The 16474-nt window shown below is 42.8% G+C and overlaps 2 protein-coding genes across 3 annotated transcripts in view; both read left to right on the forward strand.

Moving 5' to 3' along the window:
• Window positions 1-14586, forward strand: part of LOC115560655 (uncharacterized) — a 553265-nt gene extending 538679 nt beyond the window's left edge. Inside the window, exons 27-28 of the mRNA XM_030380069.1 lie at window positions 12775-13065; window positions 13248-14586. Of these exons, the coding sequence (XP_030235929.1) occupies window positions 12775-13065; window positions 13248-13300 (344 nt within the window). The 3' untranslated portion in view covers window positions 13301-14586. The remainder of the gene's footprint in view (window positions 1-12774; window positions 13066-13247) is intronic.
• Window positions 1-16474, forward strand: part of LOC115560657 (uncharacterized) — a 360390-nt gene that overhangs the window by 325215 nt on the left and 18701 nt on the right. The gene's annotated exons all lie outside the window — the stretch shown is intronic.

Here is a 16474-nt window from a genome sequence, read left to right on the forward strand (position 1 = left end):
TGGTGCTGGATGCCCTGTCTCATCACCCTTTTGAGCCGTTGGAAACGGTGGAGATGAAGTTTGTGTCGCTGAAGGTGGTGTTGCTCTTAGCTTTAACCACAGCTAAGCGTGTGAGTGATTTACAGGCATTGTCTATCCGTCCCTCCTGCTTGCAGTTTGCTCCGGGGATCTCCAAGGTCTGCCTGCTGCCCAATCCGGCTTTTGTGCCTAAGGTGGTTGAGTCGACCTATAGGTGTCTCACGGTGGAACTGTCGGCGTTTCACCCGCCTCCGTTCTCCTCTGCGGAGGAGCAGAGACTCAATACATTATGCCCAGTGTGGGCCCTACATGTATATGTGAGTCGTGCAGCTGCTTTTAGGAAAGGGGAACAACTGTTCGTGTCTTGGGCCACTCCCCATAGAGGCAAGCCTTTGTCCCGCCAGAGGATATCCCACTGGATTGTGGAGGCTATATCTCTTGCTTATGAAAGTAGGGGCTTGCAACCCCCCCATGGCTTGAGGGCCCACTCCACAAGGGGTATGGCTACTTCATGGGCCTTATTCAGGGAAGTGTCAGTGCATGACATTTGTGCTGCGGCAAGCTGGGCTATGCCTCACACCTTTGTTATGTTTTATAGGCTGGATGTCTCAGGGCCTTCTGTTTCTCAAGCCGTGCTGGAGACGATCTCAGACTCAAAGGGATATTTGCTGCCTGGCTGAATTTGCATCGGGAGACATATGCAATACGGGAGTGGTCTATATCTCCCATAGTGAAACACCGAGCGAAGTTAGAAAAATAACTGTGGGTTACTTAACGTAATCTCTGGTTCTTTGATAACAGAGTGAGGTGTTTCACCAACACGTCCCTCCTTGCATTTACACGGAAAGAAACCGGTATAGAATGATTTGAGGAGGGCGGGTAGACTGTATAAGTGCAGGGGGCGGGACCCTGTGGCACAGTCCGACCTGTCTGTCAAGGACAGACGTGGTGCAATTGGAGTTTCCAGTAGTAGGTCACGCCTAGGCGATTCCCATAGTGAAACACCTCACTCTGTTATCAAAGAACCAGGGATTACGTTAAGTAACCCAAAGATATCCACAGTTTACTTTACAGTAACGGTCCGCTGCCGTCGGCCACAAGTCGATGACGTCATATTGCCTTGCCCCGTAACTTCAGGGAAACACACGAAAACAGTAATCCAGTAAAGGCCTAATGTATCGATATGATGCATCAATAGCAATCTAGCTTACTACGCTGTTCTACTTTGGCAAGTGGCTCATGCCAGACATCAAGCTAATGCAACATTCAAAGACTTTACTTAGGCAGGTTGTTTTTTATTTTTAAACAGTCTATGTTAAATCTGTTAAATCTGTATTATTTAATGTTAAATCTGTTTAATCTGTATATTATACGGTTTAAATTATGTCAGTTTAACCATACGTCGTGCTGAGTTGTCATACAGTGATACAAAGGTGAGTTGACCAAGGATTTCCGACTCAAAGCAGGTGAAAAAACCAAAAGGAAAAGCTGCAATCGACCACCAGGAAAGGCCAAAGCAAAGGACCCGCTGAGAGGTATGAAGGGCCTTGAGGACCTACCGGTCAAGACTCGTCAGTTTTTGATAGGTACAGTACTTCATCCACACACAGGGGTGTCATAGTAGGGGGGGGGGGGAGAGCAGGACTGGTTACATAGGGCCCCAATGGGGGGAGGGCCCTCAAAGCCTGAGATGAAAAGGCAGGACAAGTAGCCATCAGGGTTTCCCACAGCATTTTACAGCCTATTCTTGTTCCAGGTGTTATTTTGAATAATTGTGTTGAAATAATATTTGAGTGTAGTCTGTAATCTATCGCGCAAACAAGCCCATACATTATTGTGCTTGAGTTGAAAAAAAAAAAATCCATCAGTAATATCTCTTGATTTGTCCTTCAGGACTTGTACAGAATCGTTCTAAACCTGTTAAGAAGAAGCCGTCATGCAGTAGCGCACAGGGGAGCCGTCCTGGTGAGCTGTCCTCATCTCTGCCCCTCAAAAAGCCTGCTAGTGACGGGACGCTGGGTGAGTTGAAGTCTCCTAGTTTTTGTGAGTCAACCTGCATAATCCTGTAGTCAACCTGGTCTCACAGAAATCCGTGAAATTACCACGGACGCTTAACTCAAAATCCGTGGAATCCTCACGGAAACACACCAATTCCTGTGATATGGCCACAGATTTTGCTCCAATGCAAGTTAATGACACTCATATTCCGTGGCAAAAATTGTGTACTTATTGTAGGCTATGAATCAAGTAGAACACACAGAAGTTTAGGTGATGTTGAGAAATATAGCGGACAGAAAGGCCACCCTGGTCCGACGTTCCCGTCTATATCCCTCCCCAAAATACCTTAAAAGTCTCCTACTTTTAAGAGTAATGGGTAACATAACTCTGTATCATAGTTTTACCCTGTCAAAATACATTTCACACACACCAGATAAATAAAAGATCATATAATAACATATTGAGACCTAATACATACTATGGGCCCTATTTTAACGGTCTGAAACGCAAGTGGGAAGCGCAAAGCGCAAGTAGCTTTGTGGGCGGTTCTACGGCGCTATCGCTATTTTACAGGCGGATAAATGAAACTAGCGTCGCGGCGCAAGTGTCAAAAGGGTTGGTCTGAAGCAGCGTAGTTACCCGTAGGTGTGGTTTGGGCGTAACGTCCAACAAACAAATGAGAGTGCGAGCTCCCATCCCCTTTAAGAGCCATGAGCGCATTTGAATCGGACGAGTTGATATTTTGACAGCGAGTCTGCAGTCTCCGATGAGACGGATGCACATGAATTTCAAACTGCAAATGGCTCAGTTTACTGCCAAATAATATGGCCTAATTCACACATGGAATAAGGGGTTTTCTTCCACAACTTCAGAAATACTGAGTCCTCAAATAAATTTCGGCAAAGAAAACGTATATGATATAACATATGATATGCGGTAACTGTGGTTCTATTTAATGATATACGCAATACATTATAAACATTGTTTCTTATCAGTATTGTATGCTATCCTAATATGCATGTGTCCCCGCGGTAATAGACATTGCCATTGATTGTGCGTTACGTGTTTAGTTTGCGTGTGTTTAAACAGAGCACACACCCGCGCCCGCATTCATTCATTCTTTTTAACACTCACTCGCGGTAAAACAATGTTTTCACGATCAAATACTCATCAATCCTAAAAGTTAAGGGCACGTAGGCCTACACCATGTCTCTGTCAAGAAAATATGTGTTTGCTGTACGGTGTTTGCAGATGCATTGATTTAAAAGTACAACTTATTACCGCTGCATCAGCTGTTCTTTCCCAAATAATTTACCAAGAATGTGCGGCTAGGTAGATGGGAGAAGCAAAGTGTATGCGCGAGGTGCACAAGCAATCCGTATGCATCGCATGCGCCCTTAAAATAGCATCTGAACAACGCGCCACTGACTTTAAACCAGGTATTTCCTGGTCAGTAGCGCAATGGTATTCAGAAACGGCAAAATACCGTTTGCGCCAGAACACGCCTCCTCCTTCCGCCGAACCGCCCCTTGGGGCGCATGATCAATCCCTAATTTACCGGCGAGTGGCGGTGGTGGGAAAAGAACGCTCTGCGCCAGTTGTAAACTAGCAACGACACATGCGCCAGTGACGAAGTCACTTGCGCCGGATGCAAGATAGGGCCCTATGAGTTATAAATACATGATTTTTTTAACAAGGTCAAAGGTGTGTGTTCTTTGGAATATCTGTTGGGGATTCTGGGATATAAATCCTAAACCTATGGATTGTTTTCAAACATAAATCATTCGTATGACTGGCATATATTTTAGATTATGAAAATCTTGTGACGGTCGACATTTTATGGAACCCACCAGAGTCCACACGACCCATTTCTATAGCTTCTTGACAGTATGGTCTGTGTGTGTGCGTGTGCGTGTTGTTTGATGACAAAAGAAACACAGGGTACACAATATCATATTATAATTAGTGCTGTCAAGCGATTAAAATATTTTTTTTTCTATTCAAATTATCCCTTGATTTCGTGCTGCTAGCCTTTTAGTGAGATCAGAGAGTGTTGCGGAGGACAGTAATAAAATATATTTGGCAAGATTGATATAAGAAGAGAGACCCGCAGTGAAGTCAACCCGGTCCACTTGACATCGGGTAGGTGCATGACAGTGGTAGGCCTACTGTAAAACTTCAATAGCCCAGGCTTTTATTTGTTTCAATCACGGAAATACTATAACATTTATTATTTAAACCAGTATGAATATTCCTACCGTACGTAGGCCTATACACATTACCAGGCTAGTGAATAACACACACACACACACACACACACACACACACACACACACACACACACACACACACACACACACACACACACACACACACACACACACACACACCAGAGATGGAAATTAACTTTTTTGCCCACCAGCCACTGTGGCAGGTAGATTTAAAAATCTACCAGCCACTCATCTTTTTTACCAGCCACTTTTTATACGCTATATATTTTTTAATATATGCGTACATTTTAAACAATATAATAGTAACAATAGATAAGAAAAGTGTTTTTCATACACATCAGTTGGTGTTACGATGACAAGTTTGGGGATAATTCATCTATACAAAGTATTTTCATTAAAAAACGAATTGACATATTAATAATAAAACAACATGCATGGCTACACCATCACAAGTCAATAGGAACATTGGTTTTTTTGTATTTACATGTGACTGCATACAAATGTGTCCACACAGACATGGTAACTAACGTATGATAGTAAGCATTATATGCCCTTAACACTAATATTCAGAAGAACAGTCTATGTTAAATCTGTTCAATCGGTATAATATACGGTTTATGTTATCTCAGTTTAACCATACGTCGTGCTGAGTTGTCATGCAGTGTTACAAAAGTGAGTTGATCAAGGATTTCCAACTCAAAGCAGGCGTAAAAACCGAAGGGAAAAGCTGCAATCGCTCACCAGGAAAGGCCAAAGCAAAGGACCCGCTGAGAGGTATGAAGGGCCTTGAGGACCTACCGGTCGAGACTCATCAGTTATTGAAAGGTACAGTAGTCCATCCACACACAGGGGCGTCATAGTGGGGGGGGGGGGCAGGACTGGTTACCAAGGGACCCAATGGTGGGAGGGCCCTCAAAGCCTGAGATGAAAAGGCAAGACAAGTAGCCATCAGGGTTTCCCTCAGCATTTTACAGCCGATTCTTGTTCCAGGTGTTAAACAAGTCTATAATAGAATACCTCAGATATTAAAGGCCAAATATGTAACATTTACCTATTAAATATACTATGTTATATTTCTGTTGAGTTGTGTGTTTGCAAAATCCAAAATGTTCCCAACAATGTTCAAACCTAGAGGAATCCATAGTTTACTTTACAGTAACGGTCCGTTGCCGTCGGTCACATGTTGATGGCGTCATACTGCCTTTACCCCCTAACTTCAAGGAAACACACAAAAACAGCAATCCAGTAATCCAGTTGAGGCCTAATTTATTGATATTATACGTCAATAGCAATCTAGTTTACTACGCTGTGCTACTTTGACAAGTGGCTCAGGCCAGACACCAAGCTAATGCAGTTTTTGACACAAAGACTTTGCATAGGCAGGTCGTTTTTTATTTTTAAATGGTCTATGTTAAATCTATTTAATCTGTATAATATACGGTTTATGTTACGTCAGTTTTACCATACGTCGTGCTGAGTTGTCATACAGTGTTACAAAAGTGATTTCCAACTCAAAGCAGGTGAAAAAACCAAAAGGAAAAGCTGCAATCGCTCACCAGGAAAGGCCAAAGCAAAGGACCCGCTGAGAGGTATGAAGGGCCTGGAGGACCTACCGGTCGAGACTCAACAGTTATTGAAAGGTACAGTAGTCCATCCACACACAGGGGCGTCATAGTGGGCGGGGGGGGTTACCAAGGGACCCAATGGGTGGAGGGCCCTCAAAGCCTGAGATGAAAAGGCAGGACAAGTAGCCATCAGGGTTTCCCCCAGCATTTTACAGCCTATTCTTGTTCCAGGTATTATTTTGAATAATTGTATTTGAATAATATTTCAGTAGTCTGTAGTCGCCCAAACAAGCCCATTCATTATTGTCCTTGAGTTGAAAACGAAAAAAGAAAATCCATCTGTAATTTCTCTTGATTTGTCTTTCAGGACTTGTAAAGAATCTATCTAAACCTGTTAAGAAGAAGCCGTCATGCAGTAAGGGACAGGGGAGCCTTCCTGGTGAGCGTTCCTCGTCTCTGCCCCTCACAATGCCTGCTAGTGAGGGGATCCTGGATGAGTTGATAAATAATCATCATCATAATACATTATACATCAATCATATAATATAACATAATAAGAAATAATTTTATAAATACATACTTTTTAAACAAGTTCAACGGTGTGTTGCTTTCTGGAGTCTGGAACATCAATTCCAAACCTATGGCTTGTTTCGTACAAATGATTCACATGACTGACATTTCATAGAACCCAACATAGGCCACACAATCCATTTCTCTAGCTTCTCAAATGACCAAAACTGGAAACACTTGGTCAGAGATTGTTCCTAATGGATGTGTTTGCATCCATAGCCCGGTCATAGAACTCCATAGTTTACTTACAGTGATGGTCCGTTACATGTCGATGGTGTCGTATGGCCTTACCCCCTAACTTCAGGGAAACAGGAGAACAGTAATCCAGTGGCCTGTACTACGAACCTCGATTAGTGGGTTAGCGAGGTATGTTGCGCTCAAAGCCTGGGTTAGCTGGGACACGAAAGTCGATCTCTTTTAGCGTCGCTGTATCACCATGGTGACTCATGCTCTCAACCAAACCTGGTCGGGAGCAGGTTTTCCATTTGATCATCCTTATGCATGTGACCGGCTGAATCTGCTTTGTGTATTTTTCTTAAGTCAAGACGTGACCCAGGATCTCAGTCCGGACTCGGGAAATCCGACGTCCATTTATTGTTTGCCGCTGAAGATAAATATAAAACAGCTTCCTTTCAGAAAGTGCCCTTAAACAATCCTCCAACTCCTATACAAAGCACACAGAGGGGAAGGGGTACTAGCATGATTACCCGAAGGTCAGGTGGTGCATGCTAGCATATCGGAATAAAATATAAAGTTCACCAAAACACTGCAATCTATGCATTGATATTTACATGACAATGTATAGTCAAAATAATTAATGTAAAGAATGGTAAACTACAAAACCACAAAATGGGGGGAAATAAATGCATACACCTCTTCCCAAGAGAATCAGAACAAAAGGGAAGCGGGCAGGGGGGGACAGGAAACGTATGGGGCTCGGTGAGAGAGACAGAGTGGAGGTAGCACGTCGGATTTGAACCCCGGTCGCTGGCCTTCGGGTCTTATACTAATCCACTACGCCACTGCCGCGGCGCTAACTCTCTGCGGTTGAAAACAGATGTGATATATTTCTTACATAGGGGGTATTTAAAGTGAGTTCCCTAAATTATAGAATAAGGCAGGTTGGGTATATATAATAAGGCAGGTTTTCAAAATGCCTTTGCATTTTGATATCATCACTCTATTGGGATTAATGGCGAACTATTCTGCATTTGGCATAGTTATTGTATAGAATATATGCAGCATCTTTTCACTTGTACACATTTATCTAGACTGCCTGATCCATCCAGTTTGTAAAGGTGAGTCAAATGACGCGATACACGCCCCTTTCACGTGAACGCGCATTGAACCTAAAGAGGAAAAAACCTGGTTCGACTAATTGAATCCTAAGTGAGCTTCGTAGTACCATTTAACTCTGATCTCGAGTTGCGTCTCTGTCGATCCAGGCTTTCCCAAGAAAGCCTGGGTATGTTCAGCGAGGTTCGTAGTACAGGGCACAGAAGAGGCCATTTGTATTGATATGATACGTCAATAGCAAACTAGTTTAAAAGTGTTCTCGACACGCCCATTTTACCCAGGATGCACCAGTTGGTATTTAGAAGGAACTTGGCAGCACAGGTACCCCAGAATTCATTTTGGCATTCCAGCGAGGAGCGGTAAACAACAGAGCAGACCAAGAACGCAATATATATTATTTGTATGCTATTTCATCACTTAATTCACCTCTGATAAAGATTTGGGCGAGGAATCTACTGTGCAGGTTTTGAATTTTGGGGCAAACTAGCTAGCCGGCCGGCCAGCAGCTCTCTGAGACCCTCTCGCCCCACGGACCACTGCAGCTAATAGGGCAGACGGCGGACTACAATGGTTGAAGGAAAGTCGGCCAACAACTGTATAACATTTATTTTATCAAATAAACTACAGAAGCAGTATGAAAGGGTTATTTTTGTTTTAAGTAGCCATTATATATTTTTTGTGTATGTTTGAGTGGGTTGACCTTCAATTGTTTTAGGTGATAAAGCCTGGTTCCTATTTTGGAGGACTACAGGCGTCCTCTGTGCTGTGCACAATACCATCAAGAACACACCGTCTCAAACTGTCAAAAGCGTCCTGTGTGCTCGTGACCTTCAAGTTCATTCTTCCAAGTACAACTAGCAAGAACGTTCTCCCCACTGATTGTAAAATAAGGAGTTGATCACATGGATGCCCTTAAAATATAGTGCAGGCCAAAACAGTGGGGAGAACGTATATCATAGTTCTTCCCTGAAAAAATACATTTCACACACACTACTTCAAAAGTATCTCATATAATAACATAATAAGACCATACATACTTTTTTTACCAAGGTCAAAGGTGTGTGGCTTTCTGGAAACATCCTTTTGGGATTCTGGGATATAAATTGTAAACCACTGGCTTGTTTCAAACATACATCATACACAGGACTTTTTCTAGTTGTCATACAGTGATTCAAACGTTTATCAAGGATTGCCAACTCAAAAGCAGTTTATAGTATTAATCTGAGAAATTGCAGGACTTTGTAGAATAACTTCCAGAGCGTGAAATAGTGAGTATTTGTGCTGAGCAGGAATTTCCCCGGCGGCCACGACTGCCATGGCCGTCGTCGCCCCGCTATCTGGCCGTGATGCCCTTCTGAAAATCGTATGCCCAGAGGGAGGGTTATTGTCATTTTTTAGCAATCGTTATTATAATGTGTAATTAAAAATACATATATTATTTATGGCAAATACTAATCTTATAGACAATAATAAAGTTTTAACGTTTAACAAAATTCAACAAATTCACTCAACTTATTTTCTTTTTGAAAAAGATGTGGAGAATTATGCAAAAGGAATCTTCAAGATGCAGATAAAAAAAACTGCAAAACAATGAACAATTTCTCTAGAAGTGTTACGCTGTTTAGTAAAAAGGTGTTAATGCTTTTAGAAATGTATTTGTCTATTTAAGTTAAATCTAAATCATGTTTTTTAACTTAAGGTCTTGATGCCCTGGCATGTGGCCTTTGTGCCCCAAAAGAATTGCCCCGCTGCAGGCCAAGTGGCCTTGCCCCTAAAATCACGAAATTCCAGGCCTACTCCAGAGTAAATAAAAATGCCTATTCTCATATTGAGACAAATCATGATCACTGTCCTATAGCATCCATTTTTTGTGAGTCTCAATGTCTAATTCAAATGCTGTTAGAAATATGGGACAGTTGCTTCATTTTGTTTACATGCTACAGGCCGAAGGTTTTTTAAGTATAACATTGCTTGGGGAGTCCAATTCGTCCACTGAAAAGGGTGGAAAGTTCTTACAACTCTATGCTAGTTAGCGATCTATCTCTTCTCTACATGTAGTTGTGTTGCGCGAATACTCCTGAGGGAGGTAGCCTATTTGATGGATTCGCTGAATTGTCCAATCATGTGGTGATAACAAAAAAGAAAAGCAATACCATTGGGCTGGGTCGCACACTGGTTCGACCCGAGGGCGAATTTTCTTTGAATGTTGTGTCTGCTTGATAAGGCAGCAAAAAGTTTGCGAGCTTACATTGACATCAACGTGGCCGCCGCCCCAGACATGGAGGAGGGCTTTATTTCAAATGACCAATAACTAGCCTAGCCCAAATCATTGAAGTTCAGACGCATTTAAATGGTTGCTGGCAGTGCGAGTATGGTATATCACACAATTAAACGAGGATAAACACCATGCATTTTTGGGGATTTATACTGTTTATACTGTATAATGTTGATTCATACTTGGCAGAAATATTCAAGTGGATATTTCACGGAGGGGCGGTGCCCTTGCGCCCTCTATTGACCCACCGCCACTGCTTGGAAGGTTTATGGTTGACATTGTAAGACTGACTGACGATCCTTTTTCATATCGTAGGAAATATATCCGAGAAGACGGTGGCAAAGCCAAGGAAACCAAAAAGAGGTAAGGGTTTTGCTGTGTTCCTTGGCTCCTTTGAGAAAATATTACATCATTTCTTCTAAAATGCTGAATCGACCATTTTAGAAGAAATGGTCGATTCATGGTCGGTTTGTAACAGGTTTGTAACAAACCTGTTACAAACCTTTTCATAGGCTTGTAACAGGTTTGTAGGCTCGCCCCTAGCCCGGCCTACTACAGTTGATGTATGACTATAATATTAAGAACCTTTGCTGTATGGTCTAAGGAACAGATAAATATAAATATTAATGCATAGCAGTACACACCTACCTACCTGTACTTAAAACATTGGGCCAATTAGTAGGCCTCCAAACATTGTTGATATAGGCTTCATTAAGAGCACAGACAACGGACAACGGTTGACCGAGCTGGCCCAAGACAGAACACCTCGCCAACCGCATCTCACTTGACTAACTATATAACGAGGAACTGCTTATTCTTATGGAAAAGTGAACTTAATGTTATACATTTTGATCAAACTAAGTCAAGCAAACAAACATCTTATTGATGAGATATGTTGTGGGGGACAAGGTGGTACGACAAATGGTTTAAAATATACAGATGTCAAGAAGAGATTAATCAATGTCTCCTGAATTCTGTGGTCCAAAATTCTGAACAATGTGTTGAACACCCTGCCTCAACTATCGTGTTTCCATGCCGTCATGTTTTTTGCCTTTTGATTTATTTTCCAGTGGAGCTTCGAATGGTCCGTTGTGAATTTGTGAAGACAGTTAAAATCTCAGTTATCAGAGGTCTCCTGGATGACCTTTTGGAGCAGAAAGTGTTCAGTACTGAGGACAAAGTCTCTGTCATGGAGAACGAGAGGAGCAGAAAGGACCGAGCACGGTGTCTGATCGATATGGTGATCGGTAAAGGGGAGAAAGCAAGTCGGATAATGATTGCTAGTATGAAGAAGAAGTACAATGACTTATGCTCCACCCTGGGTCTTATCTCTTCTCCTGCTGGTGTGGGTGAGTTGTTACCATGAATGTACTTTTTAAAGAAACAGTCAGTACCAGCTTTGTTTTGACAAGAGGGGAGCTTTTTTGTCCTTTAGTCCACTGGGATCCACTGATTCATTATCGTCCACTCGGGATTACATTTGTGTGGAATAAAACTTTACACTGGGTAGGTTTATGGCTGACATCGTAAGATGGACTGACAATCCTTTTACATATCCTAGGACATGTAGACGACCAGACGTTGGTAAAGCAAAGGAAACAAAACAAAGGTAAGGGTTGTGCTGTGTTCCTTGGAGAACATATTACATATTTTCTTCTAAAAATGCTGATCTAACCGGATACCTTTCATAGGCTTGTTACAGGTTTGTAGACTCACCCTAACCCCGTAAACCAGTGGCAATTTCTCTAAGACTACAAGGGAACCTTGGCCTCCCCTAAAACTTAAAAAATTAAATGGTCAACTATATACTGTTGTGTTAACATTTCATTGACTAAAAATGCGTTAGAAAACGTCCATCTCAAAGACGAGTTTGTTCAGAATCAGCTGCTTATCGCAGGTCGACTGACTAGATTTCCTTCTCATAAATTCCCATAGCGTCACACTGCATTTGCTTGTTGAAAGTCAGTGTCCACCGACTTCAATGGGGCTGCATAGAACAACTTTTTTTAGTGCGTTGACAGATTTTTGCTTCGATTATGTCCCTCCCACGGACTTGGCTTGGTCCAGTTAGGCTTTCAGATTGCACCAGAGTTTGGTGAGATAATCTGCCTGTTTTTGCTCTGCCTGTTTCTGCTCTACCAATTGAATTCTCTGCCTTGTGATTTTCTGTTTTTGGATTTTTCATTCCATGTTGGAACTTTGCCTGGATCTTTTGTGCGTTACAGTTTTGACTTTAGAAAATGAATAAATATTTTTGCCAATTGCATCTGGTCTTCACCTGGGTCCTTATCTGCAACCCTTAACAATGGAGTTGGACAGTGCAATGCCTCAGCTTTACAAAATGTTCTCATTAGTGGCAACAATAGGAGCTACATCTGCAGGTGTAGAAAGGAGCTTCTCCTGTTTAAAGTGGCTCAAGTCCTACACCCGTAACACAATGGGCCAAGGCCGTTTAACCAGCCTTTCCCTGCTGGCCACTGAGAGGACAATGATGGTCACTGGAAAAGACAGCTAGTTGGTATCACAGGGTCTCAGAGCATTTCCTTGAAAGGGAACAGGGCAGAATTTACGCATAAATAAATTGACAATTTATGTAATGTACATCTTCAGGAAATGGAGGCCGGAAAAGAAATGGAAGTAAATCTGAAGAAGTGGCCCATAAGAAACCTTGCACGGTAGATGTGTCAGGTGAGCGGGTGTCATCTTTTGAATCAGATGATTGGTCTCAGGACAAATGATTAAGAAGTATGTTTCGTGAGTGTTTTCTCTTTTGAGATGTCTTGATCTGCCTGTATGTGGATTGTCTTTGTCTTTTTTTCAGACAGCATCACTGAAACCCACTCCACAGGGCAGACTCTGACTGACAAGGAGCTCATGAATGTGGCCGATACGCTGGGACAGGAGTGGGAGCCGGCTGCCATCCACCTGGAGCTAACGACCAAAGATTTGGATGACATCAAGGCAGAACATAGACCTGTGGCCATGCAGAAGCTGATGATGTTGGTGCGGTGGAAGGGCCGAAGACCACCAGGAAAGGCAACAGCACAGGACCTGCTGAATTGTCTGACTGACCTGAAGCACCTACCGGTCGAGACTCATCAGTTATTGACAGGTAACGTACTTCACCCACACACAGTGAACGTCCAGCCCATTTGAGCAGCTCCCCTCTTTTACAGGATCCATTAGTTTCCATTCAATATTATTTGTGGTAGTAATGTAATGTGGGCGCAGTTGCAATTGAGTTGAACTTGGTTTTTGTATGTGCACTAAGGACCTGTCTGTTTGCTTCCTCAGAATTGATGAAGTGCCATAGTGAACTAGATGGCTCCGTCCAAAGAAAACAGTGAAGATATATGCAGAATTACCTGAAACAGTGAAGCTGTCTGTGAATGCATCCTGGTCGTTGGGATACGGCCAGATGATGACGACAGAAAGACTATTCAAAAGTGTAAGCTCTTGTCGAGTCCATCTTTACCGTATAAACTGTCTAAATGGCACAATTGGTCATGCAGCTTTGCTCCACCAGTGGTCAAGATGCACATACTCTGCCAAGGCATTTTTGAAGTGTTGGCATCAGTTGCGACCCTGTGGTGTGTTAATGTAACCTGACTCGCGACCACAGAGGAATTTCGTTCCAACTAGCACCACTCATCCATCTGGGATCGCTCCCAGATTTGGGGACCAGATTTAATGGTCGAGCCAATCAGGACTGTCGGGCGGGATTTGTATATATGTGACGTAGCGGACAAGGGACTGTTTTGATTCAGACAACAATGGCGGCTCGCATCGAGGAGGCAAGCGTCAACATTGATGATGCTATTTCATCCGTGTTGTTCAATCTAGCGAATATTCTTTCGTTAAAAGAACATCAGAGAACGCTCTCATCAGCGTCACGGGTTGGTTTCGATGTGAATGGTTGAAGTAGCACGTCAATAAAGACGGCGGACAAGTGGTTTATCCAATCAAGGATTTTTGTTATGGCCCATCCTTCTAAAACACCTCTCCAATGGATTGATCATACATGGATGAGTGGAGCTAGGTGGAAAGAATTCATCGGGCGAGAGTCAGGTTAGTGTTATCGGCCACTTCCACAGAAATTCAAAATATAGACCGATTAATTAAATTCTGTACTTTTACATTACATCTATTTAGCTGACACTTAAGTGCAAAGCAACTTACAGTAATTGCATTCCACAATGGAAGATGAAACCCAAAAAGCAGGAATCATGCAAGTACATGAAATGCGTTCAATAAGGGAGCTTCTTTAATTGCTATATTACAGAAACGAGAGATGAGTTTTCAGTCTGCAGTCTTTTTCCAAAGTCTTGACCTTGTAAAGTAATTATTGATATCATGTTTAGAATAGATCCTCCTTCCTCTGCTAGTACTAAGCTGTTCCCCTCAGGTACCTCCTATAGACAGGTATAGAGGTGGTTGTGATCACTGAAACAACTTTTTTCTGAACATTTGTGTTGACATAGTGCCAAAGCAAGATAATGATTATTTTTAACAATCCACTACGATTGTGTCAGTTCATTGTTTTTATATATATATTATGTTAACTTTCTGAGCCCGAGCCAGGAAGGTTCAGACGTCTGTTTGGGGAAAAATAAAAGTGGTTTGTGGGAAAGGCTGCCTTCTTGCTTCATTGTCCAACATATTCAATATAAATTAAAACTAGTCAGTAATAACTCAAGTAAAGCTATTAGTCCCGTTCAGATTAGTAATTATTAGATTGACATGGGTATAAAATTGCGCTCAATGTAAAAGGACCTTTACTTGTAAGCTGTGACCTATATGCCCTATCCCAATGTCCGGACTCACAGACTTTGCTGCGTGTTCTCGCAAAAGTGTCCCAATGTCAAAATTCAAAGGGCGTGAGGGTTTGAGTCCACACTTACCGAGCCCTTTCTGTGAGTCCATATTCATGGTTTACATAGGAATAAATGGGCGCCATTTTGGAATCCGTTGTCCATATCAGTGCAGACTTCACCTAAGGGAATTGTCCACAGTTCAAAGCGTTGTGACGTTTACCGCGGAGACCATAGGGAAATTACGAAGGCAAACAAGACGACGCTACTGTCAATCAAGCCCATGGACATATTATTTATGTTACCTATTGTGGATGGTCCGGCGATTTGAGCAGGAATACGCTGAACAACAGCCCGGCATTCTGTTTCTGCTGTAGACGCCACCTGTTGCTGCTCCCGGTTGACCACTCCAAGATGGCGGCAGTATTTCTCGCGTCCCAGCAGCCAATGCTGCGTCTATGTTATAAGATGTCTATAGGCTGAATCCGAATACTCATACTTGACTGCTATATAGTATGCATTTTGTAGTACGCCACAAATATAGCGCGTCCGAATGCTCAGTACGCATTGTGTAGTACGGAAAACGTTTCCGATGCGTACTACCGCCACAGTAAACCATAGACATCTTATATGATAGACCGAGCATCGAATGCTACCGCCTACTGGCACTGAGGAGACTCGGGGCCGCCCTCTTGGAGTGGTCATCCACTCCACTCAGTGTAATCCGTTTGGCTGGAGCAATGAACTGTCAGCGCATTTAATTAATCATACCTCACTGAATACCACTGATTTTCATGCGTTTTTTTGTCATACGTGTAGCTATGATAAAGGCCACATGGTTTGTTTTATTATTCAATACCAATTATACCATTTATACAGAATTATGAAATGGTTTCAATGGAGAGGAAGTAATTATCTTCTGGTCCCAATCTTTATATGCCCTGGATTACACATAATATGTTGTTTGTGGATTTAAATGATAATTTTTCATGCAAAGAAAATGAAACATTTTCGTGAAGAAGTTTGATAATTTTAGGTGTTATGTGAGGCCGCTTTGTGAACCACAGCTCTTCGCTGCTCTCGACGCATATGATATACGTCCCCAGACCCGCACTTGGAACTCGGCACAGAGATGGCACATAGAGATGGCACATAACTAAAACTCTCCACATGCCCCGACTTATAGTGGTTTTCACCTCTTTCTGTGCTTTTATCCTCGCCTTGAAAAATAGTGGTTAAGTGGAGCAGAGAGATCGCCATCTCTGTGCCGAGTTCCAAGTGCGGGTGTGGTGACTAGTGTTGGCTCGTTCGTTCGCGAACCGGTTCGAATGAACGAGTCTTTAGGACGAACGAACCGAACCGGGTCGTCCCTCTCGTTCGGTCGTCTCGTTCACCATTCGATTCACCGGAAACTCGACTGAACGAACGAACGAGTTTCCGGTAGCACTAACTCCACTGAGTCTGACTGACTCGGCTGAGAACTGTGCAATGGCGTGCATTCCATGATGCGATTCACCGTTACCGGAAACTAGGCTGAATCGCGAACGACTCCTCCACGTTCAGTCGAGTTTCCGGTGAATCGATTCACCGGAAACTCGACTGAACTGGGAGGAGTCGTTCACGAATCGTATGTTCGTTCAGCCTGATTTCCGGTAGCGGTAAATCGCATCATGGAATGGACCCCATTGCACGGTTCTCAGCTGAGTCAGT

This window comes from Gadus morhua, chromosome 16 (genome assembly GCF_902167405.1).
Source record: "Gadus morhua chromosome 16, gadMor3.0, whole genome shotgun sequence".
Lineage (NCBI taxonomy): Eukaryota > Metazoa > Chordata > Actinopteri > Gadiformes > Gadidae > Gadus > Gadus morhua.